The 27,647-nt window shown below is 46.4% G+C and overlaps 1 protein-coding gene across 2 annotated transcripts; it reads right to left on the reverse strand.

Annotated features, from left to right (window-relative positions):
• Positions 1 to 28: 28 nt before the first annotated feature.
• On the reverse strand, positions 29 to 20,844 carry ACER2 (alkaline ceramidase 2). Of its 2 annotated transcripts, XR_014520935.1 has the most exons (7): positions 20,322 to 20,844; positions 12,324 to 12,438; positions 10,923 to 11,064; positions 9,398 to 9,535; positions 7,210 to 7,347; positions 3,104 to 4,746; positions 29 to 2,674 (listed from the first exon to the last, which is right to left on the reverse strand). XR_014520935.1 is itself a non-coding variant. In XM_083483437.1 (6 exons), the coding sequence occupies exons 1-6, from the start codon at positions 20,427 to 20,429 to the stop codon at positions 4,560 to 4,562; spliced, it is 828 nt and encodes a 275-aa protein (XP_083339563.1). In that variant the 5' UTR covers positions 20,430 to 20,844; the 3' UTR covers positions 29 to 4,559. The 2 variants fall into 2 exon arrangements, 1 of the variants encoding a protein (XP_083339563.1); XM_083483437.1 differs by having other exon boundaries at positions 29 to 4,746.
• Between the last annotated feature and the right edge of the window lie 6,803 nt (positions 20,845 to 27,647).

Below are 27,647 nucleotides of genomic sequence, written 5' to 3' on the forward strand. Positions count from 1 at the left end.
CCTCTATTAAACCCATTCTTTTCAGAAAGAAGTTCCAAAGGAAAGATTTTATTGCAGTACACAGTGAAGAAGATTTAAAACTGAACATTTTACTAAATCATACACAAAGGAATTAAAAGCTTGCTAGGTTTTACATGAAACTTTCTCAGTTTTAAAACGCTAGCTAGGTTGCATTCTTGTCAAGTGGTACCATCCCATGAGTCACGTTGAGTCCTTAAGCAATTCACGGTATATGGTTTGTGTGTGTGTTTGTGTGTATTTTAACATCCGCAGAAAACCAAAACACACGTTGAGGGTTAACACTGTACCGGAGTATTATCACAAATTTCCTAAGCTTAAAAACAAAAACAAAGACAGAAGGTCTTTGAAAACCCTAATAAACATCAAATAAATTGGAGAAAAATAAAAGTGCAAAGAAAAGAAATAGGAACAAGGGGAGCACATTCCTATCTGGGCTCTTCTGCAAGAAAATCTTCTGGGGTCAGCCAGAGACAAAGCCCTTTGGTTTGAAATGGTCCTTGCCATGGGTTTTCCGAGCCAGAAGCCCATTCTATACCACGAGGTAAGCTATGCTCCTGTCACAGCAAAACATGAAGGTACCACCTGGGTCAATTAGGTGGCCCGTCAGAAATCAAGCTTGAGCTCTCAGCTTATTTAGTTAGAGGGACCATATCTCAGCTTAATAAGCCAATGAGCATGAACTTTTGTGTACATCAGAAAACAAACCAAGCCATCTTCCACTGCTCTTTGTTGGAACCGGGGAGCTATGGTTAGTGAGTAGCTTCTGCCCAAGCCAAGCGTTGAAGCCAGCTTCAAATGGTGGTTTAATACCCCGGCTCCTTCAAAGTGTTAACCATAATTTTTCATGGTTTGGACAAATCAGGAAACTATGGTTAACTGGAAGGCTGCCTGGTCCGTTTCCTAGTTCTTGTGAAGGGAGAAGGCAGGAAGCACCTACACAACATTAAAACTGCTTTGTCATTAAGCTTTATATGGAGCTGGGTAAACTTATAAAGCTAAATTTATTTGGTTAGAATACAGTTTAGAACAAGGTATGTTATGCCTGGAGTTGGGACCTAAAAATATGATGTATCTCTCCAAAGCAGCTAGATTCTCTGAGGCCTATATTAATCATCATGCTTTCTGGTCAGATGTTATAGACTGTGCCAATGGCTCATGCAACATTTGCATCATGTTGTCCTAAAAGTTGAAACAGCTTTTATGAATTCAGCTTGTGAACCACAGTCTTCGCTGTTGTTGAAACGAAACTGCAACCTCCTTAAAACTAAAACAGGTGCCAGAATATTAGTGCTCTCTAAAACTCTGTCATGGCAACATGTGGCAAAAAAACCCCCATATTTGACAGCTAAACCTCAACCTTTCAGAGTTCATTTATTTGCTCGCAAAGAGCCGAGGATTTAAATGCAGATTAAAAGGTAAATTGGTTTTTCAAAAAATCTGGTGGCTTATTGTTGCATTAATCTCTTTCCAAGAACTCAATGCATTATTCAGTTGCTACCAAAAGGGAACTGAAGGTGGGATAATAAAGCCATGTTCAGTCATTTCAATCAGTACTTGGGGCGCAATTAGCTAAATGTGGATTTTATTTTATTTTTATTTGTTTTAACATCTTATTTCATTGGTGGGGATTAATCTATTAAAAATCAAGGCCAAGATGTCTCAACAGAAACAGCAGCCAGAAAAGCGTGCATCATGATATATACATATATGTTAATTATATGTTAATAACAAAGTGTTTAATTGGTTAATTGCTTCCTTGCCCACAATCACCTAACAGTGTTTTTTTAGTCTGCTTATTGTCATAGATTGACAAACAGCCACAAATAATAAGGGTGAAGCTCAGAGCTCAAGCAAGTAGATCGGAATCTGAAGGTTCATTCTTAGTTCATTCTTAGATCTTGCAATTCAAATCTCTCAATGGAAGGAGAGATTTTCATGCATTTAGAGCTTTTAACCTACCATCTCATTTCCCAGCCCAACTGAGTTCACGCAGAGTAGACCCACTGAAATGAATGGGCCTAAGTTAGTAATACCAGTTGGTTTTAATTGGACACCTCTGAGTAGGACTAATATTGAATACCTTATTCACACTGCCCTCAAAGGCCCGACCTTATAAAGAGCACCTATGGCTGATCTGCCAACGCTTCTCCACTTCCATTGCCAACTCAACCCAGATTTCTGCTGCGATAACTTGAAAAGCAGCAGGTCATTGACAAACACATGATGTCTAAGGGTTGCACAAGGCAGCCAGCATTCCAACTGGTGAGGTTCGGGGGGGGGGGAGAGAAAGGTCTGTCCCAGGACCCCCAAACCCCTGGCACTGCCAAACCACCTCCACCACCAAGTGCCACAGCTCTGCTTAAAATGGTGGTTGAGCAATGGAGTCACGCCAATGGACTGGAGGCATCTCTCCCGAGGGGTCTTCCACACCGCCAACCTTGTAGTCCTGAGTAAAGAGAGAGGATCCGAGGCGGCAACTGCGAATTTGCACAAGTTCAAGGCCTTCTACGGAAGCCCGGGAGATGAACATCACAAAAAGGTAAGTGGAAAAAAGCCCCTTCCTCTGAATAGGGTTGTAAAGACTGCGGAGAGAATAATTGTGTTCACTCTTCCCACCTGGGATCGAATCTATGCTTCCAGGTGCCATAAGAAGCTGCAGAGATAGTCGGAGCTAGCCGACCTAACCGGAAGGGTCCGTGACCAGAAGGAGGAGGAGGATCAGGAAGAGTGGAATAAATGTAATGATTATTTAGTTCAATTTGTTAAGTTAAATTAACTGAAAACAGCTTGCAGATACTTAATGGGCTAAGGATTTTATTTATGTTAAGTGATGGATTAATATGTTTAATTCCATAAGGTGAAGGATGTTAATGTTTAAGTTAAATTTCATAAAAATCGGGATTTGGAAAACCGCTAAAAGGACATGCAATGAAATTCAACCAAGGGGAAGCGAGGAAGTCACTTAACAAAGTTAATAACTGTAATTCTCAATAAGGCTATGATTTATGTTTGTCTGTTTTATGTGTTTGTTTGTTTATAATATTGTGAAAATTTAAAAAAAAGAAAAGAAAGAAAAGAAAGCTGCAGAGATAGTGCAGGATGGTGCGCACCCCGGAAATGATCTCTTTCAGCTTCTGCCTTCTGGGTTATAAAAACTAGGACTAGCCGCCTGAGAAACAGTTTCTACCCAAATGCAATATTGGTTTTAAACACAGTGTAAAGAGTCTCTATGGGAGTATATTGTATTTAAAAATGGGGTATCAGAGTTTTTAGGGGGCTAACCAAGTTGGGATAGCTGGGATAGCAGGCTTGTTGGGTTTTGAATGTTTTATGTAGATTTTTCAATTTCATTGTTCTGTATGGGACAATGACAATAAAGATTATCGTATAGATGCATGCAAGTTTTGTTTTTTTCTTCAAGTGGCAACTAATGGCAAGTGGCCACTAGATAATCACCCTGCCAAGTAAGGGGGACAGTGCACAAGACAGGGGCAGCCTGGACTGGCCTGTTCCTATGCCGTAAGCAGCAGTCTGATCTGCAGAAATCAACAAGGGAAAGGTTCAAAGCACCGACCCAGCTGCCATTCGTAAGTTGGCAATGCCCAGTGAGAATGAGTTTACCATAGTACAACAGGAGGAGACCTAGAGCAGAACAGTCTCAGTGCTAAGGCTACAAACTACTTAATCAAGCAACTGAGAAGAAAAGCCAGCTTCTCAAAACATATTTCCTTGTGAATCCCTGCCCCCCCCTCCAAAAAAACCCCCCAACAGCTTCTGACCAGATTGGCTAGAAATATATTTTGTCCTTGAAGATGCTGTTGGTATAAATATCCTCCCAAGTCTGTGAGAGAGGTGATAGTGGTAGAACTACAAAGCAAACCTTTCAAAAGCCTTCAGGAACAGCTGGAATCCTGTGGTTACTTCACAACGAAAGATTGCCTGTATAAATACTCTCTCGGAGTTGACCGGAGGGGTTTTGTCAGGAGCTGGGCTTTATGGGAAATCGCGTGGCATTGTCAAGGCTGACATGCTGTGACGTCAGAGCATTCTGGGCGCCCCCGCCCTGAAAGAGCAGCTGGCAGCCAATTAAAAGGGAGGCAGAGTTCAATTGTGGAAGACGCCACACATTGTGGGGGGAGGTAGGTGGTTGAGGAAGGGGAAAAAGAGATGGCGGTCTTGGCTTGGCGCCTTTTCAACAGCAACCACACATCTCCCATGATGTCTAGTTCCAACTAGAGAACGCTATGCAAAGCGCACACGGCAAAACATTGCCAGTACTATAATTCAAGACTTCTAATAGGGGGGGAAACTCCAGTTCTGCCAAAACCACAGAGAAGGGGTGCAAAAGAGTTGCCATTGCTGCTCGCTCCTAAGAACTTTGCTTGGGAGCCCGAGAGAGGGGTGGGAGGCAGGGAAAACGCAGGTACGTCCTCATGGGTTCCCTTTGCAGAACTGCAGTTTGTAGAGAGACAGAGGAAGAAAGGCGCAGGTCTCGTTCTCTGGCCTCTCTTCCTCCGGCAGGTTAGAACCAATGAACATCATGTAATCTTCAGGGGCGATTTCTTGTGTGCGCAGAGGAGGGAGACGTAAGGGACCCCGATGAACGCCCACTTCTCACTGGGCCAGAACTTAATGACCGGGCCCTGCTCAGGGATCTCCGAGACGGCATCGAAGTAGGCGAAGCACACGCAGCCCAGGTAAGCGGCAATGCAAATGAGGATGTGCCTGAGGGGACAGAACAGAAACGGAGGAGGGTGAGTACAGCTTGCTCCTCACCACCAGCGTGCAACTGATATTCATAATAATAATAATAATGTTATTTATACCCCACCCTCCCCAGCTCAGGGCAGCTAACGCCAATAAAATCACAGTAATTACATAATAGGGGGGAAAGAGAGTTTATTTGTAATATGTATGTATTAATGTTGAATTAAGGGACGCGGGTGGTGCTGTGGGTAAAACCTCAGCGCCTAGGGCTTGCCGATCGCATGGTCGGCGGTTCGAATCCCTGCGGCGGGGTGAGCTCCCGTCTTTCGGTCCCAGCTCCTGCCCACCTAGCAGTTCGAAAGCACCCCTAAGTGCAAGTAGATAAATAGGTACCGCTTTATAGCGGGAAGGTAAATAGCGTTTCCGTGTGTGTGCTGCGCTGGTGCTGGCTCGCCAGAGCAGCTTCGTCACGCTGGCCACGTGACCCGGAAGTGTCTCCGGACAGCGCTGGCCCCCGGCCTCTTAAGTGAGATGGGCGCACAACCCTAGAGTTGGAAACGACTGGCCCGTACGGGCAGGGGTATCTTTACCTTTACTAATGTTGAATTATTTTAATAATAAAATATTTGTCAATTTAAAAAAAAAATCACAGTAAAAACATAATGGGGGGGCCAATTTAAAATAGAGGTTCAAATGCAATTTAAAATGCAGCCTCATTTTAAAAGTAACCGATAGATCAAAACCATAAAGGGAGGGTCAGACTGAGTCCAAACCAAAGGCCAGGCAGAACAGCTCTGTCTTGATTTCCTTGCAAATCTGAAAAGAAGGAACCGTGCGTTAGGCCTGGGCGATGTATCGATACATTGTCCAGGGCCGGATTGAGGGTCAGATTGCGATGGGGTTTTAACCTGGCAGTATATTGTGGGGGGGGGGGGCTTCCCTGCAGGCCGTCACCTTTGATTCCTTCTCCTGCTGAGCAGACAGGCTGAGTGCTTCCTCCATGCGCTGGGTGCTGGCAGAAGCTTCACTCCAGTGCCTCGTGAAAGAGCATCTCCATATACCTGAAGGAGCATCTCCACCCCCATCATTCAGCCCGGACACTGAGGTCCAGCTCTGAGGGCCTTCTGGTGGTTGCCTCACTGCGAGAAGTGAAGTTACAAGGAACCAGGCAGAGGCCCTTCTCAGTGGTGGCACCCACCTCCCATCAGATGTCAAGGAGCTTCACAATATTCCAATATAGGAACGTCTCCACACCCATCGTTCAGCCCGGACACTGAGGTCCAGCTCTGAGGGCCTTCTGGCGGTTCCCTCCCTGCGAAAAGCGAGGTTACAAGGAAGCAGGCAGAGGGCCTTCTCGGTGGTGGCGCCCACCCTGTGGAACACCCTCCCGCCAGATGTCAGAAAGATAAACAAGTAAATGACTTTTAGAAGACATCTGAAGGCAGCCCTGTTTAGGGAAGCTTTTAATGTTTAATGTTTTATCGTGGTTTTAATATTGTTGAGAGCCGCCCAGAGTGGCTGGGGAAACCTAGACAGATGGACAGGATATAAATAATAAATTATAATAATAATAATATTATTATTGTTGTTTTAAGGCCGGGTCTCCTCCCTCCATAGGCCAGGCACTGGCCGGAGCAGTGACAGTTTCACCCTGGTGCCTCACACTCCTTCCTTTTCGGCATCGTGATGTATCACTATATCACGATGTTCAGCTGATCATGAGGCTGAAGCAGGAGATGTCAGGGACTGAACCGGGGACCTTTGGCAGGTAAAAGATGAGATTTGCCCCAAGCACAGGGCTGTTTCCTTAGAAATGGAAATTCAGCATTAAGGCAACAAAACGTATTTTTCACTCCCAACGCGCATTTTTGTAAAAACAACAGAGTTGAATGTCTGTAGCGTCTGGATCAGCCTTCAGACTACACTGAGAACTCAGACCAGCTTTAACAAACACAGTGCCCTCCAGTGTGTGGGGCTGGGGGGGCTGATGGGCATCGGGGAGGCGGGTACAACGTTGGTCAGGGGTCAGCAAACTTACTGTGCCTCAAGCTCGTGTTTCCAGCGGCGATCACACTGTGGGCCGGAGGGCGGGGGAGCGCATGCCCATATGCGTGCGCACACGCTATTTCCGGCGCACTTCCGGGTCGGAGGAGCACCGGAAATAGCTTGTGCGCATGTGCACGGGCCTCCTCCGACCCGGATGTGCACCGGAAATAATGCTTGCGCATGCACACAAGCTATTTTCGGTGCTCCTCCGACCCGGAAGTGGCGGGGGTCGCCGCAGGCCAGATAAACGAGTCCCTTGGGCCTTATCCGGCCCATGGGCCTTAGTTTGGGGACCTCTGACGTTGGTGAAGGGTGGCCTGAGTTTTCTATATAGTCTCTTCATCCAACAAATATGGCAAGATGTAACACCGGGAAACAGAGGGCAGAGAGAGGGGAGCAGGAATTGTGGCAAGGACTGGAACACGATGGACTCACCATACGCAGTGCAAATATGGGAAGTTGAATGACGACCAGATCTCACAAAATGCTTTGTCGCTGATCCAACAAAAAAGAGCCAAAGTCCACCAGAGGCCAGAAAATAGTCCCAGCTTGTACACTCGCACGTTGTCGCATCTGAAAGCCAAGCCAGGAGATCATTAAAAGCACAGCAACGGAATGACATCTGACCCAAGATTAAGAACTGAACAAAACTAAGAGACGATAAGCTTTGTACATTTGGGGGCAATGGTTGCATACACCCCCTGCCCCAAGGCAGGTCATGGCATGAAAACAAATATCAAGGGCATCATCTAAAAGCACTCTTTTTTTAAAAAAAAACAAGCATGTGGCCCAGAAAAAGCCACGAGCCAAAAGCAAATTAAGGCTTACAACTAAACACAGAAAATCTAAGCCACTTTTAGAAGCATCCAAGCTGATGGCCTTCATTGCTCATGGCATGAGCGAATGCCATAGATCGCATGATCCCGTTTGAAGCGGTCTTCCTACATTTCCCACAACACTGTTGCAAGAAGGATCGGCGGTAAGTTAGGGTGCATTACTTCCCCACATTGCCCGAGGGGTTCTCATCCCAGCGCAGTTCCACTGGCATTTCTGGTTTCCAAATAAATGAGACCATTCAGATGGTGACTAACAGCCAGGCACTGGGACGCGGGTGGCGCTGTGGGTTAAGCCACAGAGCCTCTTGGGCTTGCCGATCAGAATGTTGTCGGTTCGAATCCCCGCGACGGGGTGAGCTCCCGTTGCTTGGTCCCTGCTCCTGCCAACCTAGCAGTTCGAAAGCATGTCAAAGTGCAAGTAGATAAATAGGTACCGCTCCAGCGGGAAAGTAAACGGTGTTTCCATGCACTGCTCTGGCTTGCCAGAAGTGGCTTAGTCATGCTGGCCACATGACCCGGAAGCTGTATGCCGGCTCCCTCAGCCAATAAAGCGAGATGAGCACCACAACCTGAGTCAGCCACAACTGAACCTCAGGGGTCCCTTTACCTTTACCTAACAGCCAGGTAGTTATAGCCGGTATTTTTTAAAAATGGGGGGGGGGGGTGGACAGGGTATTAATAATAAATTATTTTAAAATTATAATCCCTCTTCACAGCCCCTTTTGAAGGCCCAGGTGGCAGCTTTCAAACTGTGAGCCTGCCTCACCTCTTCAACGTGACAAGATATTTTGTTTTGCCACCCTAAGGGAGAGAAGTTATTATAATGTACCCAGGCTATTTACAGAACCATTTATCACCTTGTCAAGTCGTCCACCCAAAACAGCTCCTGTCTGGATGCTTGGGATTTCCGTGGGAACATTTAAGCTCTTTTGTATCTTAATTCCAGGTGTGCTTCTGCCACCCTGCCCACAGGTAAGTCACACGCCCAGTGCCGGATTTACGTATAAGCTAAACAAGCTGTAGCTTAGGGCCCCACTCTCTTGCCCCCCCCAAAAAAGGGAAAAAACCTGGATGTACATTTCCAAAATATAAGATAAAAAACAAATAAAATAAAACCTACATATAGCAACAGTGTTTTGTGTTGTGTAGGCTCCTATGATGTAAGTCATGGGCCCTGCCTGCTATCCTCCTCCCTAAAATATCACTGGTTTGCTCATTTCTATATATAGGGTGCCTACATTCTGATATTTATAATTATTAGTAGTTTGGATCATATATTTTCACTTATTATTATTTCATGTTATAGCAAGTTTCTAGAGACTAGATAATTAGTCTGTGTAAATTGTGTTTCTAATGGAACTTTTGTTATTGCCAAATGCCAATGTGTTTGCATTATTAAGTTTGTTGTGGATAAAAAAATCATTTTAAGTTAGAGCTTAATAATTATTTCACTATTAATATACTTCTTCTTAAGTGCATTTCACTATTAATATACTTCTTATCAACAATTACTTTGATAAAATACAAGTTTTGTGATGTGCAAATGACTTTAGATACCTACAGTTACCATATAGCATATACTCAACACAAAAAACAGTGACAATTTGTTGTGGACAAAGGACAGCTGGACATAGAAAGGGCCCCATTACCTTCAGGAGCTGAGGGCCTCATCAAATCTAAATTCGGTCCTGCACACACCCAGAAGGTGTTTGCTCCAAATGGGAAGCAGGCATCCAAACATAGCCCTCAAACAGAAGATCTATTTTGTCACAGTCACAGACACCCACCTTTTCAGCTCTGCGACAAGCAAGGCACTGCAGGGAAGACCCAACGTCATCAGCGAGATGTTATTGATGGCAGGCTTAATGAAGGCGAGGCAGGTGGTGACCCCAGAGAGGATGCCCACTGCTGCCTTAAATCGGCCCCTGGATATTTTTTTAAAAAAAGAGTCAGCATCATTAAACCTTTTATTGGCATCACATACTTCCAAAACAAATCAATACAGAATTTCCACTTCCCCAGTGGTACAAAACATTTGCTAAAAGAAAGGAGGCAGAACAGTCTCTGGTCACATCTCTTGGTCTCCAGGGAGATCAGACGTCTGCAGTGTATTTCGACGACAAAAAACCAAATAGAGATATTTAGCCACTAACTTGGTGAGCTCCTGATCATTCCCCAGTAGTAGAAAATGTATGATCTCCAACTCTGGTTTCCATTTGGGGATGCAGAGATGATCTAGAAATTGCTGACGGAGATCAGCATATAGTTTACAATTGAGAACCATGTGTGTGAGGGTTTCCACCAGGTGGTCTTCACCTGGGCAAGTTCTTTCTCCTTCCACCCTGCCTGAGAACCTTCCCCAAAGGAGGTTTGATGGATTTGAATTAAACCTGGCCAGAGAAAATGCCCTTCTTTCTTGAGAGTTAAGCAGAAATTCAAGGTAATTGTGTTAGTTTCATGTGCCCAAGGAAGTTGAAAATAAAGAGGGGAACATGTTTTCTCTGCTGCTACTGTTAGTTCTTGGCTTTCAATATCCCACAACCTAGTTTTTATTATAGCCTTGGCAGATGGCAAATTTAAAGGTGATGTCAGGATCTCTGGGTTACAGCCCTTTCTGGTTCTCTCCTGCCCTCTTCCGAGGAGAAGGGCACGGTGCTATTAATGCAGCCCACTCTTTAAAGGCCAGCTGTGATGGCCTGGGATTCGGACTCAGAGGCTGAACCTGAGGGATCCCAGCCTGCACAGGATTCCCCGCCTCCAGAACCAGTTGAGCCAGGGCTGGGGCATGAGCCTGAATTGTCCTCACCTGTGCTGGATCCTCAGGTGCAGGCACCAGCTGAGTCTGCTCTGGCTCCTGAGGTGATGGAGGACCCATTGCCTGTAGGTGCTCCACTTTCAGCCCCATCAGGGGAAGCTGAGGTTGCCTCTGGGTCCGGTAACCCTCCAGCCTCTCCTGAGCTGCAGAGGCTCAGGGCAGAGAGGCGGAGGGAACGAAGTCCCCCCAGGAAGAGTGCTCACCTCCAGGCCAGGAGAGGCGAGTCACCAGAAGATCGGGGCCGCCCTATGCCTCAGGGCAGATAAAAGCCGGACAGCCCCAGTCCCAAGTTGTGGGAGCAACATTGTTGGTAGCCTGTTCCTGCCCGCACCCTGTCCTGCTCTTCTGCCAGAGTTCCTGACCTCGCCCGACTCCCTGCCTGGGTCCCAGCTTCAGCTTTGACGGACAACCTCCATACTGCACCCTCGACCTCGGACTGGACTCAGACCTCACCGTTAACCCTCGGGACCAGCACACCAGCACTTAAGAGACATTACCTGTCGTTCCTGAACATTTTGGGAAGATATCTTCTGGGAAACCACAGAGCCAGAGCACACATCAAAACCCAGAGTATAGCGAGTTCATCAAGCATTTGACCCAGGAAACTGAGCGTGGCGTGGAAGTAGACAGATCCAATTCCTGGAGGGGGGACACATTCAGAATCGAAGAGGTCATTACAGCACAGTTCAACCACCTCTTCTCTTCTCGGCAAGATTCAACAACAGCCCGGCGGCTTTGCACAGACAAGCGTCTGAAAATTGAACACAAGCAAGCAACCAAGCATACGGCGAAGAGCTAGATTTTGAAGATCGAAACCCACTCCCAAAAGCTTCAAAATTAAGTAAGTATTTGTGGGAGTGAGGGACGCGGGTGGCACTGTGGATTAAACCACAGAGCCTAGGGCTTGCCAATCAGAAGGTCGGCAGTTTGAATCCCCACAACAGAGTGAGCTCCCGTTGCTCGGTCCCTGCTCCTGCCAACCTAGCAATTCGAAAGCACATCAAAGTGCAAGCAGATAAATAGGTACCGTTCCGGCGGGAAGGTAAACGGTGTTTCCGTGAGCTGCTCTGGTTCGCCAAAAGTGGCTTAGTCATGCTGGCCACATAACCCGGAAGCTGTACGTCGGCTCCATCAGCCAATAAAGCAAGATGAGTGCCGCAGCCCCAGAGTCGTCCGCAACTGGACCTAATAGTCAGGGGTCCCCTTACCTTTACCTTTATTCGTGGGAGACTTCAGTGGGGAGGGGTTTTGTTTGCACAGTCAGTTATCTCATTGCAGAACTTAATTGAGAAACTGTGAGGATGTGTTAAAATAGATATCTATATATATGAAGGTGCAAAAAGGAAATCAGCTGATGAGTAGTTCAGGGCCTGACTGAGCAAACAGGGCTGGCCTACTACTCTTTGAGATAAGTAAAATAATACGCACTGCCCTTCCTCTCAAGACCATTAAGACCAGAACCGAAACCAACCTCAGTGCTTACAGACAGGGACTTAATCTGCATATTAGCAGAAATGGGTCATTGGCAACAGACTTCATTATACTTATTGGATTTCTGCCAGAAAGGCTAAATCCAGATTAAATGGAGGGTGGATAAAACTTGTCGGCTTGAGGAGAAGCCATCCCAGCATAAGAATCCAACTGGAAGCGCCATGACGTATCCCACAATGTTCGTAATAATGGAAAACTACCTTATTTAATACATAGCAGGGGAAACTGAGAGGCTCAAAATGGCACCCATTTTATTTTGGGAGTGTACTGTACTTCTGAATTCGGGCACATTCTCCAAGCACCTTATTTGTTGTCCACCCCCACCCCGGTGCACCTTGTTTTCAAATAATAAATAATTTAATTTCTCAGAATTTCAGGTCACATAGGACAGACACAGAAGGACTTACCAACCACCACAAGGAGGGTCCATATTAAATATATTCCGCTGTTGAAGCAGGTTGCATATTGTCGGAATAAGCACATACATATGGGTGGCAAAACAAAAAATAAGATGTTGCTTATCTAAGGGGGGAAACGGAAAAGAAAATTAAATAAGCAGAAAGGAATGATTAAATAAAGTGGTATTTTACAAAACCGAAAGAAAAAATGTTGAGGGCGGGAGAGGGATCTTGCACAACGGAGTAAGCTTAGCACTTTCCCAGGCAAATATCTGGATAAGAGGAGGCAGAAACAAAAACAACATCTCCCCCCCCCCCAAGACTCCATCCCTGCCCTGACACACAAATTGAGATAGAAGTGTAGACCAGGGGTCAGCAAACTTTTTCAGCAGGGTCCACTGTCCCTCAGACCTTGTGAGGGGCCGGACTGTATGGGGGGGGGGGGGAGATGAATGAATTCCTATGCCCTACAAATAACCCAGAGAGATGCATTTTAAATAAAAGCACACATTCTAGTCATGTAAAAACACGCTGATTCCTGGACCGTCCGCGGGCCAGATTTAGAAGGCAATTGGGCCGGATCTAGCCATAGTTTGCCTACCCATGGTGTAGATAGACCTCATGCCATGCACGACTTAGACCATCGCTTTGCCTGAGTCAGCTCTTTCTAGGACATGCAGTGCTCTCAACTGCCTGGAGAAGACATCACCCTCATGTTGACACAATACGAAAATGGTGGAGACCAACAGGTATGGTCCCTGGAAGACCATTGGCAAGGCTGCAACCACAAAACCAGGAGTGGTGGCCGTGAAAGAGGCCAACTGGGTTGCGGACATCCCCCAATTTTGAGCCAGAAGAACCCGTGCCCTTTCTTCTTCTTCTGGCCAAGAGCACTGAAAGACCTGCACGTGCAAGGAAGAGTAAGTTGAGCAGAAGTCACTTGGCTTCAACTCGTGGGACGTTCTGGCTTGAGCCAGCACTTCGGCCCTGGCAAAACACATGGCAACACGGCTCCTCCCGTGACTCAAGGCATTTTGTCACCTGAGGCGAGCCACAAAACGGGGACGCCCACCCTGCCAGGAGAGGAATAAAGATCTACAATGGGGACAAGGGTGACGGGAGACCAGCAGTGCCTCCTAATGGCCAAGAAGCTGCTATAGAGGCGGCAAGGAGCGTCCTGTCACTGTCACCACAGCAGCAACGGACAATGCATTCCTTGGAAGACAGATCTGCTGTCCCTGTGAATCCTGCAGCCTGAGTGGAGTGCGTGCAGCAGCCAGGCCCTGTGACCAGTAGGACTTCGCAGGACTGCGGCCTTCCTAAGTTTGTTCTGAAGAGGCAAGGCACGGCCGCACAGGTGAAGCCGATAGGTAACTCGCTGCACCTGGTGGCAAGAGCCGGAAAGGGATATAAGGTCAGCATTTCCCTTCGGCTCTTTGCCACAGCAACACGTTCCCTGCCTTGCTGTGTTTGGCTCCTTGACTCCTTGCTTTTTGATCCTCGGACCCCTGACTTCGTGACTCCTTGCTTCCTGACCCTCGGACCCTTGGCTTCTTGACTCCCGGCGCTCTGACCCTCGGACTCTTGGCTTCCTGACTTCTGGACCCCCGTTCCTGCTCCCACCCCGCCATCTTGCTCCCGGTCCCGACGTCCTCAACCGGGACTTTGACTCAGACCGTGACACCATTGCCTCACTTTGCCTCATGGGAGAGCCGGCCATAGTTCAAACCCAGTGTGGTGTAGTGGTTAAGAGCGGTTGACTTGTAATCTGGTGAACCGGGTTTGCTTTCCCGTTTCGTCACGCTGGCAACGTGACCCGGAAGTGTCTTCGGACGGCGCCAGCTCCCGGCCTCGAGCGAGATGAGCGTGCAACCCTAGAGTCGGTCACGACTGGCCCGTACGGGCAGGGGTACCTTTATTGAACTGAGGCTTTCGCTTTCAGTTTTTTAAACATTTTGGAAGTTGAACCATCTTCCGGAATTGATTACATTTGAAAACCGAGGTTCCACTGTATCTTGCAAACACTGGGAGTGTTCAGAAACAACATAAGGCTGTCTCCATCAACAGATTCAGTAGAGCCCAGTGGACAGACGAGGGTAGGCAATATGTCAATATATCATCCCAAATCGGTTTGAAGTCCATATTGTGATAATGATTTCCTAATCTTTGACCTGGCAATATATCAGACTTCCGGAATGGATTATGTTTGCTGCTTTCGTTTTTGCTTTTTTGTGTTTTTGTGGCTTTTTCGGTTGATTTATTTTTGTGACTGTGTGGAACCCAGTTCAGCTACTGACTGATTGATTGTGCGACTGCAGAAATGGATAAAAGCCCCCCATCCAAACAATGACTATCATCAGTGCAGGTAGGAAAAAAATAACAATTTTAATTTTAATCATCTACAATACTGTCTTATTTATTTTATAGTACAGTACATTTATTATTGCTTTCATTTTATGGATCAGTGGTCTTGTTAGATAGTAAAATTCATGTTAAAAGGTTGTTTTTAAATGTCTGTAATGGATTGATCCATTTTGCATTACTTTCTATGGGAAAGCACGCCTTGGTTTTGCGACAGACTTCTGGAACAGATTAAGTTTGAGAACCAAGGGACCACTGTACATAGCTAGATCCTTATTTCAAACATCATGATATATCGGTATATTGCTGGTGATCTATCACCATGTTGATCTATCACGATGTTGAAAACCAGGTATCGCCCAGCGCTAGCACACAATGGGAGGCCTTCACTGACAGAGTACTTTCTTCCATTCAGGGAAAATTTCAGAAACACTGGGCATGGGGCAGGGGCATTGAGGGAAAGGAAGGAGGAAGAGAGAGACGCATTTTCCACCCAGTTCCGCTTGACTTTAGAAACAGCCTTGCAGATGGAACGGAAAGCACTAAGCAGCCTATTTTGTAAAGATTAAACCCCACTACTTTCAGTACAAGGCAGTTGCTTGAGAAGAGCAAAGCCTTTTGAGTTGCTTTTCAAGTTTCAAAGCACAAGATATAATCCTTAATTTGGGCTGCATGGGGGAGGGAAAAGCACTCCTACTTTATATTCACTTCAGCTCCTTAATTGCAACCAGCAAACGGCCGTGAGGAAAGAGGTAAATTTTTCTCTCCTCTTGAAATCAGAAGGGCATCCATGGCGGAGGTGGGCCTGAGAGATCCAATCATTTGGGAGAGATCTCCCAATATTGACTTTATTTTCTAAAAGTAGCTGTCACTAGAATTTTTTTTTGGGGGGGGAGGGGAAATATCAACCTTTTCCTTTTATATGTTGATATTATTATTTTATACTACTCTAATAATTGTTGAATGTTACTTTTTGATGTAGGCTGCTTATTTTAAAGTTTTGTTTTATTATCACATTTTTGTATTGCATTAGATTGCTAGATCTTCAGCTTGTAAACCGCCTTGAGTATTGTAAGGTAGAAAGACGGTATGCAAATAAAAAAATTGATAATGATATTTCGCCTCCCACCCCAAATCGAAATATGGAACTCTCTCCACCAGGGAGACTCATTCATTCTACATCTTTAGGTGCCAGGCAAAAAAGGTTCCTCTTCAACCAGGCCTTGGACTGATTGTGATCTGAAGCCCTTTGAAAAGGCGTTGTGAAAAGGGGGATTCTTGGTTTGTCTTTTGTTTCTATTATGTATTTTCTGTTTGTTTTTTATATTGCGATTTTATGTTGTTAATGGCCCTGAGATCTACGGGTATAAGGGAGGTATACAAATTTAATAAATAAATAAACCTTGACGTTCAAAGTATGTCCTCATCAGGGCATCCTGCTGAGCCCATGGGTGGATTGATTGATTGATTGATTGATTGATTGATTAATAATAATAATAAACCTGCTTGGGGACATTACTGGATTATTACGTCTGTGGTGGGTGATGAAGTGGATTGGAATGAAAATTATTAGATCATGTATTACAGGTCTTAGACACACCTGAAATTCAGGTAAACTAATCCTTCACTTGTGGATTGCCTGCTTTTCAAAAACCCCGGTGACAGAATTAGGGCACACAACCTCAGGGTGTCTAGCCGGAAATGCAGTCACTTCCTGTGGCTCATAAGTGATGAGAAGAACCTATCAGGCACAAACTCTTGACGACTTCAACCGGTATCCTAACCCATCACCTGTGCAAACGTGAAAATTAGGTGCAGGTAAGAAGAATCAGTCCTGCATCTCAGATCAGTCACTCGGCCTCGGTAGTCCATCTGTAAAATGGGAGCAATGGTGGATCACTCTTCTCGAGTGCACACATGGGTGTGAGGTGAGGGGCATGTATAAATCATTTGCTCCGAATAAGCCCCCTTGCGCTTATAAAACATGCTCAGCAGGTATGTGGATTACACTCAAGGAATTGCAGAAAGAATTAATGTGTTGCAGAGCATTATCACACGTGGCTTATTTTGGGGAACTCTCATACATGGATTTTATATTATTTTGTAAACCTTTTTGCAAGGCTTTCAAATGTGTCTGTGGGAAGGGGGGTTACTGTTTTGCTGTTTTACTTATTTTCATGTTTCCATCTTATGAGATCTTACGATGGCGGGTGTTATATAAATCTCAATAAAATAATAAACAAATGTGAGAGGAGGGTGACAACTCTGTTGGCCCATCAATGGCCAACAGCACCATTTCATTCCTCCTTGCTATTCGCTTTAAGACGCAGCACGGCCCGGGTTTATGCAAGCTGTCTTCGGGGAACGAAAACTTGCTTCCTAGTTCAGACTTGGGGCAATGATGAGGCTCATCCCCAATTCACTCGGTCAATCAGTCAGTAAAGTTGACACCAACAGCAGCCTGACATTCAGACGACAACTCATATACAGTGGTGTAGTTAAGCTGTTGCTCAGGCCAATGACCAAAATGTCACAGGCAGGGCCGCCTTTCCCCGGGGGTGCAAGGGGTGCAGGGCACCCGGGCGCCGAATTCTGGGGGGGGGGAGCACCATGCGCCCGCTGCTGAAGCCACCCAAGCTCTTAACCATCTACCTGTTATGAAATAATAAATAATTTTGATCAAGCTAGAAAAACAAAATACATATATACCTAAGTATTACCGAAATGTATACCTACTGTTTCACTAAAGGACTTTCGACTTTGTGCGCTCATTTACCAAAGACGCGCCACACCATCGCTTGTCATTCTCAACGGCGCCGTGCACGCGAAATTAACTCTTACATCAAAATATTATGTTACGTATTATATTGAGCCGCTATGAGGCAGCGGGATCAGAGGCACCTTTGACATGACTGATGTTTCTCCTAAGCAGGTGCCCAAACAATAATAAATAATAATAATAATAAATTTTTATTTATACCCCCCCCCTCCCCAGCCAAGACCGGGCTCAGGGCGGCTAACAACCAATAATAAAAACAAGTTGATTAAAATACAATTTAAAAGATTAAGATACAACATTAAAACAATTAGGGAGCAATCTCATCATAGGAGGAGAAAGGAAAAAGAAAAAGGGGGAGGGAATCAAACTGATTCTGAGCCAAAGGCCAGGGGGAACAACTCTGTCTTACAGGCCCTGCGGAAAGAGATCAGATCCCGCAGGGCCCTGGTCTCATGAGACAGAGGGCCAGGCCGGAGCCAGTGTTGAGAAGGCCCTGACTCTGGTTGAGGCTAATCTAACTTCCTTAGGGCCCGGGACCTCTAGGGTGTTGCTATATATGGACCTTAAGGTCCTCCGTGGGGCATACCAGGAGAGGCGGTCCCGTAGGTACGAGGGTCCTAGGCCGTGAAGGGCTTTAAAGGTCAAAACCAGCACCTTAAATCTGACCCTGTACTCCACCGGGAGCCAGTGCAGCTTGAAAAGCACTGGGTGAATATGCTCCCATGGCAGAGACCCTGTGAGGAGCCTCGCTGCAGCATTCTGCACCCCCTGGAGTTTCTGGGAGAACTTCAAGGGCAGCCCCACGTAGAGCGAATTACAGTAGTCAAGCCTGGAGGTGACCGTCGCATGGATCACTGTGGCCAAGTCGGGGCGGGAAAGGTAAGGGACCAACTGCTTATAAGTGTGGTGGTATTAATTTGGGGGCTAAACTAAATTTGGGGGCGCTGGGCGGATCTTTGCACCCTGGAGGCACATATGCTAAAGACACAGTTTCAGACTGCAAGGAGCAATCTTTTAAACACTGAAGTGTCAACATGCTCCTAACAACAGGATCCTGAGAAAATAAACGCACTGGCCTTTTCCAGGTGGCCTCGTGTTTTGAAGTCAGGTGGAAGGAAAATAATAGTACAATTTCTTCCCTCCCATTTGTTGCCTGTTTTGTTGTTGCTACCTCTATCCTGCGTCTGTGTGCGCACATTCGTACGCAGGTTGGGGAGTTACGTTCAAATGTGGATTTTTGTTTGATACGGTTTTATTCTGGGTCACAAACGGCTTTAAAGATCTTGCAGTGGAAAAACACGGCTTGCGTGTTTTCAAAGAAACGCAGGAAAGTACGCAACAATTGTCCCATGGGATGAGGGGCCGCTCCACACATTGCCACAATATTGTGAAGGTAGGAATTAAGTGCCGGCTCATAAATTGACACAGAAAACCAGGTGAATAACTTAAAAGAATCCCTCCTGACCAGAAAAGCAGGGAACCTTTTGGAGATGGAAGAAAGATTATTCTTATTCTTTTAGACTGTTTAAACATGATATTGACTTAACATAGGCGTGTGCAGTCAGAAGGCTAGTTAGTTTGCAAGCTAGTTTTTTGTGGGGGAGGGCAGACTTATTAACAGGTTAAATTAATGTGTTACCAGCATGCAACACCGCATGCATCCAGGCCACATTTTTGCATGAATGCACAGTCCTCTGTGTGGAAACCTACATGCAAGATAGCATTATTCCTACACAGAGCTGATTGCATGGAAGAATTTGTTAATATGTAAATCAGCCCTGAAAGCAGTCTTAATTCCTTGAGAGAAAGCAGTTTTTCTAAAGCTGGGAAAGGCAGACTTCAAGCTTGTGAACTCCTGATCAGGCCAGAAATTTTGCTCTCAGTTCAGTACCAGAATTTCCCTTCGAGTTTCCTAACTATCAGATGCCCAAATTGCAGGGTTTTAGTTGTTAGGAAAGCTTGCTGATCTGCAAATCAGCCAGAGATCCAGATCTACCTTTTCTAAAGCAAAATTAAAGCTTAAGCTGATAACAGATGGAAAATTCTGCTTTGCTCCATTAATCCACTGCATGCAATTTAAGCTTTATCCTCCAATCTGAACAGCCTGAAAAAATGACAGTCCATGATCCCAGCGCCTCTCAAAAGGGATTCAAAGGAGTGCAGACTTTTTCCATCTCTATGGGGGATTCTCTGATTTTACAAGCATTTCTGCCAGGAAAAACAAAGGAAAAAAGCTCCCAGGAAAACGATCTGATCCCCAGTCCTATATCTGCAAGCTATTCAGATAATAAAAAGATAGTTTGTTGTCTGAAAATAAGGCCACCAGGATAATAAACAACCACTTAGAATACACTATGGTCGGTTTTACTTTAAGAAACTGTTTGTTTACCGAGACAGGCTCTCTCTTCGATAAAAAAAAATATATACACAGCTATTCGCCAGTAGCTGCAGTTTTAAAATACAACACTGGGTATCCTCTTCCCGATTTGCAAAATAGTCCTTTTCCCAATTTGACCAAGGCTGAGAACTGATAAGCAGCGCCTTGCACGCGAGTCGGTGCCAAAGCAGAAATCGGAGCCCTACTTGAAGGTCTCCAGGATCCTATTGCAAGTCTGATTGCGCCCAGAACCTCATTTGGCATTTCCACGACGCGGTGGCATTTGTTTTAAAAAAATAACCATTTGTTGAGAAATCAGTAATTGAGCGGCAGGGAAGGGAAAGAGCCGAGCCGTGTGAACATCATGTATTCAGCCCTACCGTGCATTTGCACGTACTTCCCAATCCACACGCTCCCCCCCCCCCCGGCTTCCAAATGCACCCTCCTCCTCCTCCTCTCCGGGCTCAGGTCTTGAGTTCGAGATACGCACCGTGTTGTAGAACTCGGCGATGCTGGGCACGATGGTGTAGTTGTCTTCGCACCAGTCCAGCTCGGAGCTGCCGGCCCGCAGGTGGTCCCACAAGCGGAGCGTGGTCATGATGGCCAGACCCGGGCAAGGAGCATGGGGGGCGCGCGCAACGCCGACGCAACCTAAGCAGAAGAGGATCCGCGCAGCAGCATCCGCGCGGGGGGAGGCTGGTCGCTGCTGCCTCGGCTGCTGCTTTGTCCCTCTTCTGCCTGCTCAACTCCGCACCAAAACAGCCCCCGCCGCCGGCTCTAGGAGCGCAAGAGCGCACGCCTCCCGCCAGCTGATCCGGCCCCCGATGGCGCGTCCTCCCCGCCCACAGCGCGCCTGCGCAAAGTCGTTAGGCTTGCGCCGAGCCCCTTTATCACGTGGTCTAGCCCACAACCTTTAAGCGATCCTATGCATCGTGGCTCGTTTGGACGCAGCTGCGCGCCACGGATGGGGCTGTGCGCCACGGAGAGCGCGGCGCTTTACGCTCCCCGCCGCCCTGCTGCGTTCCAACTTGCATTTGTTTCTGGAAGGCGGCGGGGGGGGGGGGGAAGCAGGGGATTTTTTGGGAGGGAGGGCAGGTCTAGCAGTCTGTTGCTCTTGCGCGGACTCCTTTCGAAGGAAGCAAACGCGCGTCGCTGTTCCTGTTGTTCTGTTTTGAGTGGGGAGAGGGGTGGGTCTAAAGTTTTGTTTTAAGCGCGTGGGACTTTGCATGGCAAAAACCGCACCCAAAGCTTTGCAGGGCCAAGTTCTTAGTCTCTCCCCCCCCCCCCCCGGAACGCTTCCTCAGGATAGATGAGGTCGGGATCCAAAGGCGGGGTGGGAAGGAAAAGGGTGGCTGGCGGCGGCGGAGCCAGGCAGTTTGGCTGCATTGCGCAGTCATGGGGCAAGCCCGGCAGAGAGGCAAGTGAAGGGGCCTTTCAGGTTTCAGGATGCGCCAAGGCTTGGGGTGCAGGGAACAGGAAAGGCCTTGGAGATAAGGTTCCCCCATTACTTACAGTATAACACCCGGCCGTTGCCCAGATATGCCGCCAGGTCTTGTTTTATTTAAATGTGAGCTGAATTGTACAGTGGTGCCCCGCAAGACGAATGCCTCGCAAGACGGAAAACCCGCTAGATGAAAGGGTTTTCCGTTTTGGAGGTGCTTCGCAAAACGAATTTCCTATGGGCTTGCTTCACAAGACAAAAATGTCTTGCGAGTTCCTGCAGGGTTTTTTCCCTCCCCCCCCCCTTTTCCCAAGCCGCTTATCAGCTGATCCGCTAAGCCGCTAATGGGCTTGCTTCGCAAGACGAAAAACCGCAAGACGAAGAGACTCGCAGAACGGATTCTTTTCGTCTTGCGAGGCACCACTGTACAGTTGGAAAGGGGCCCCCAAGGGTCATCGAGTCCAACCCCCTGCAATGCAGGAATCTCAGCTAAAGCATCCATGGCCAACCCCTGCTTGAAAACCTCCAAGGAAGGAAAATCACTGCCCCCCAACTTCTTTCTGCCCCCTTCCCCCTCTTCACAACGTTTGTAGCAGCAGGTGTCTCACACCAAATGGAAGTGATCTGTAGTGTTATGTACTGAAGTTCTCACCCTGGGCCAGCAGGGGGATACTGTAGATAGTTTTCACTCAGGTCCACGTATGCAAATAAGGGATTGAAAGTGATGTTCAGTGATTGGATAGTTACAGAAAATGGTTACTGTTGCATTCTAGTGGAGCTCTATATAAGCAGGCTGGCTGAGCCCTTCAGTTCAGTTCTGTTCTGGCCTGTGAATAAACAAGAGCTGTTTGAAGAATCGCTGTGTCGTCTGATATGTTCACTCACAACTTAACATGTAGAAAGGACTCATGTGAATGTTGTACGTCCCCTTGTTAACTATGAAAAGTTTTTAATTGAAAACAACCAGTGCTTTTTCTTCCGGAAAAAAGATGGAGGAGCTCACCACCATTACCATCGTTTTCCCCCCACCACACGCACACTAACCCACCCCCAGGCCACCACCGTGTGCCCCTGAGTCAGGCAATTGTTCATCTATGTTGTTTGAAACAGAGGTGGGAAAACTTTTCCCTTCCATTGACCCATAGGAAAAATCAATTTGCAGTTGCAGCTGATACCTGGTCAAGGCCAAGTGGGCAGTGTTTGCTGCACTGCAAGATTGCAGAGTCCTCTCCCCACAATCTGAGTCTCTCTCTGCCATCTCTAGAGTGCATAGAATTAGGTTGCGAGCCCTTCGGGTTCTTTATCTCAGCTGTAAACTGCCTGGCAATGGTTCTCCAAGGCGTTGCAGGTAGCAGTTGTTCCCAGGCTTACCTAGATATACCAAGGACTGACCCGCTAGGCAGCCTCTTTTATGCAACATGCAAGTTACTGAAAGGGACACTGGTGGCGCTGTGGGTTAAACCACAGAGCCTAGGACTTGCCGATCAGAAGGTCGGCGGTTCGAATCCCTGCGACGGGGTGAGCTCCCGGTGCTTGGTCCCTGCTCCTGCCAACCTAGCGGTTCGAAAGTATGTCAAAGTGCAAGTAGATAAATAGGTACCGCTCCGGTGGGAAGGTAAACGGCGTTTCTGTGTGCTGCTCTGGTTCGCCAGAAGCGGCTTAGTCATGCTGGCCACATGACCCGGAAGCTGTACGCTGGCTCCCTCAGCCAATAAAGCGAGATGAGCGCCGCAACCCCAGAGTCGGTCATGACTGGACCTAATGGTCAGGGGTCCCTTTACCTTTAAGTTACTGAAAAAGCTAATAGCAGTGACATTCAAGGAAGACAACTGCCTCTCTGAGGCTTTGTAAGGTTCAGCTGCAAAGCAGTAGGAATCAGGCCTATCTAATTACCCAAAACTGTTGGTATCATGCCTACATTTCTTTAATTATAAATAAGCACCAAGAAACTAAAGGAGACCATCTTTCCTTCTGCATTGTCTTGCTTTTAATGCAGCATCGAGCTGCTGCTTTTTATCCTATTCACAAACATACTTGAAAGGGGAGGACAGCAAGAACCTAAATTGGTGCATGGGCCCAGCTGCAATATTCTGAGCGACGTAAACGAAGGAAGCATCACACAGCTTTGCATGCTTGCGAACACTGGGAAGCTGGAACAGGAACAGCAGAAGGGAAAATGACGTGTGCTACTCAAATACATCAATAGGATCTAGGGAAAAGAAGGAGACGTTTTTCTGAACAATCGTGACACGTTCTTGGCTGGGAACAGGGTCACGTCGCTTGTTGGACACGCAAAACTAAACAGAAGGGCGCACTTCCTGTCACCTACGGTCTCGTGTTTCTTTTGTTTGATTAGCTGTAAAGCTAATCCGCAGAATGTAATTCTGGGGAAGAGACTGTACGGGAGATGGAATGACATCAGTGCAGAGTCAGAGAGACGAGATCATTGTAAAGGGAGACGGGAGACTTGGTCGTAAGCAGTGTAGTGTGTACTCCCAGGCTGTGGCACGTCCAGTTCCACTCTGGATGTACTAACCCTGGCTTAGAACAGAGCCATAGTGGGGGGCCATTGACCCCAGTACAGTTTGGGGAGGTACATTCCTCTTTTTTAAAAGATTTTTTATTAACAATTTCAACATATCAAAATATCAAAACATATCATATTCATTCTTTCCCCCCACCTTCCCATCAAACCCTCCTTCCCTACCCCCCAAGACTTCCCTCAGCTCCTCTCTCTGATTTCTCAACACATATTATTCTCTGCATACTGTAAAATTGTATAAATCCTTATAATATCTATCTGCTATGTTAACAATCAATAAATTTGTGTATGTTTATTCAAAACCTGCCAAGGAGTCCAATTCATTTTGTTGTCTTTTTAAGTAATTTGTAAATAGTTCCCATTCTTCTCTGAAGTCACAGTTGTCCTTATCTCGCAGTTTATATGTCAGTTTAACCAGCTCTGCATAATCCATCAATATCTCTTGCTACTGTTCTTTTGTCGGGGTTTCCTCATTCTTCCATCCTTGTGCTATCAAGACTCTTGCCGCTGTTGTAGCATATATAAATAAATTCTTTGTTTTCCTTGGCAGGTTTTGTCCTACAATCCCTAACAAAAATGTTTCTGTTGTTTTTTTTACAAATTTGATTTTAAACAGTTTCTTCAATTCATTATATATCATTTCCCCTTTTAAAAAAATTTCTCTACATTCCCATCACATATGATAAAAATCCCTTCCTTTTCTTTACATTTCCAACATATGTTTGACCCGGTTTTATACATTTTTGCTATCTTTACTGGTGTTATATACCATCTGGGGAGGTGCATTCCTTACGACGCCCTGCCGTGTCCTGAGTTGTTGCGTCCTTCTCTTAATCTGGGATGCAGGTGGCGCTGTGGTCTAAACCACTGAGCCTCTTGGGCTTGCTGATCAGAAGGTCAGTGGTTCGAATCCCCGCAACGGGGTGAGCTCCCATTGCTTTGTCCCAGCTCCTGCCAATCTAGCAGTTCGAAAGCATGCAAGTAGAAGATAAACTCCGTTTTCATGCGCTCACGGTGTCACATGGCACAAGAAGCAGTTTAGTCCTGCTGGCCACATGACCCGGAAAGCTGTCTGTGCACAAACGGTGGCTCCCTCAGCCTGAAAAGCGAGATGAGTGCCGCAGCCCCATAGTCGCCTTTGACTGGACTTAACCGTCCAGGGGTCCTTTGCCTTTGCCTTTTACTTTTTACCTTTCTCTTAACCTTGCTTAAGGTGTCATCTGAACTCGCCAGATGCTTAACTGTTAATGAATTGCAATCAACCCACCATTTGAAAAATAAGACTTTGGAGACATCTTGCCCAAAAATGGCAACTAGGCATCCTGTTATGGTAGCTGTAACCTTGGTTTAAGGAGCCATTTGGCACCTAGATTATATACCTGAGTTTCTAACACTGATGCCAACCAACTCCGCAATGCTCCAAACAGCTTCCCATGCATTAGTGCTGAAAAGCATTCTGCTAGCGTTGCGATTGTTAAGAGCCAATTATGAACCTCAAAAGCTCCTTTCAGGAACACAGGAAAAAGGTGCCTGTCTTATACGGAAGCGGATCATTGGCATCAATCTAGCTCAGCATTGTCAACATGACAACCGGCAGCAGCCCTCCAGGAGTATTTCCCAGCCTTATCAGGAGTTGCCAGCATTTGACCCTGGGACCTTTGAATGCAAACCACAGGCTCTGCCATTGGGCAAGGGAGATAAGAAGCCAGCAGGACAGTCCATTTCTGCAGGGTAAATTGACTAGAAAGCCTTTTCAAAACAGCATCTTTGAAATGTGCATTTATTCGCCACCTCAAAAAGGGCTGGTGCTTATGCATAAAATCTACCGATCTGTATAAATTCAACCAGGTATTTGATGGTTCAAAGAACACTTGTCTCTGGCATCTATGAGAGTATGTAACTGTCCTCAAATGTTTTTAGATATTCTTAAGGTTTTTAAATGTTTATTTTTGCATTGTTTTTCAACTTTTTGGTTTACCACCCTGGGCAAACAAAAGGGATGGAATGATGGGATAGAAATGTAATGAATATGATTTAATAGTTTCACTGTGTCATTTCTATCTAGCTGGTAGAATTTCTCATATCCCAGCAAAGTGTTAGATCATGTACCCAAAGCAAGAAAGCAGAGAATCTGTTTATTAGGCACTGTTAGGTTATATTCTCTAGTCACATTTTTTTAAAAAAATTGTTACTGGTTTTCAGTAACATAGCAATGAAGAACTTGTTAGCTTGGGGTTCAGAGATTATTATAATCAATGATTCCGCCAGGCAGTCTATATCAACTCAAATGGTTCGTCTGTCTCGGGTAGCTTTGGCAACACAGCCGTAACTATTACTCTGCTATGGTTAGAGGCAGGATAGTTGGCCGTTTAGCTGTTTCCAAACCAAAACGTGGGGGGTGGAGGGGCACCAGATGCAGGGGAAAATCAGAAGAACATGTTTTCCAAATGCCAAAGGATGTATTTGTACCCAGTGAGTAGCAAACTCCAGTTTTGCCTGTCCTGAATCTCTAGCTTGAGAGAGGGAGGGAAAGCTCACTTTCTCAGATTCCTGCATAATTGTATATACCTCCACCCCAGATTCCCACCCACTCATGGGTGTAGCTTAGATTTTTGTCGGAGGGAGGAGAAAGTCAGCTATGTATTTTTTATTGTTTTTTATTGATTGGGGGGCAACTGTCTCTCCCTGCCCCCTCTGGCTACTATGCCCATGCACCCACTTAAATGGAAAAGGTCCGACCATTGTGACTTTTCTTGGTTATTCCAACCCCCTGACACTTTTGAATGCGCCCTTTTTTACCAACTGGCCTTAACCACTGTCTGGATTAGAAATGCCAAGAGCTTTTGTCTACGGTGCCTTGAAGAAGCCCAAGTCCTCGAAGAACAGAAGAGCAGCCTTCCTGGATCAGGCCAGACAACCACCTGGTTCACCCGCACTCTGTTCTCACAGTGGCCAGGGGAACCTGCAAGCAGACTCTGACCCTCCAAGTGTCCCTATTTTCCAGGGACAGTCCCAGATTTACAGATGCCGTCCCGGTTTCTGAATTGATCACGGAATGTCCCGCTTTTCCTTAGGACACCCCTAATCTCATCAGTGGGACGCAGGTGGCACTGTGGGTTAAATCACTGAACCTCTTGGGCTTGCCAATCAGAAGGTCAGCCGTTCAAATCCTCGCGAGCGAGAGGGTGAGCTCCTGATGCTCGGTCCCTGCTCCTGCCAACCTAGCAGTTCGAAAGCACGTCAAAGTGCAAGTAGATAAATAGGTACCGCTCCGGCGGGAAGGTAAACGGTGTTTCCATGCGCTGCTTTGGTTTTGCCAGAAGCGGCTGAGTCATACTGGCCACATGACCCGGAAAATCTTTCTGTGGACAAACGTCGGCTCCCTCGGCCAGTAAAGCGAGATGAGCACCACAACTCCAGAGTCGTCTGTGACTGGACTTAACGGCCAGGGGTCCTTCACCTTTACCTTTAATTTCATCAGAGAATTAGAAGACATCTTGAAGGCAGCCTGTATAGGGAAGTTTTCAAAAGTTTTATTATATTTTTATATATGTTGGAAGCCACTCAGAGTGGCTGGAGCAATGCAGTCAGATGGGGAGGGGAGTACAAATGTGATGATGGTGATGGAATAGGATGTCCCTAATTTCATCAGAGAAATGTTGCAGGATATGGAGTTATGCAACCCATGAGCCAGGGAGATAAGTAACTATACAACCTTTAGAAGACATCTGAAGGCAGACCGGTAGAAGGAATTTTAAAAAAATGTTTTATTATGTTTTTATATATGTTGGAAGCCACTCAGAGTGGCTGGGGCAAGGCAGTCAGATGAGGGG

The sequence above is a fragment of the Podarcis liolepis genome (genome assembly GCF_965112155.1).
Source record: "Podarcis liolepis genome assembly, chromosome: 17".
NCBI lineage: Eukaryota > Metazoa > Chordata > Lepidosauria > Squamata > Lacertidae > Podarcis > Podarcis liolepis.

Excerpts from the sequence above, each read along its gene's own strand:
- ACER2 (XM_083483437.1), bottom strand. The coding sequence starts at position 20,429 with ATGACCACGCTCCGCTTGTGGGACCACCTGCGGGCCGGCAGCTCCGAG. Across the intron at positions 11,065-12,323 it reads GACCCTCCTTGTGGTGGTTG|GAATTGGATCTGTCTACTTC; the intron begins GTAAGTCCTTCT and ends TCCCCCCTCCAG. Across the intron at positions 9,536-10,922 it reads AAAATGTTCAGGAACGACAG|GGGCCGATTTAAGGCAGCAG; the intron begins GTAATGTCTCTT and ends AAAAATATCCAG.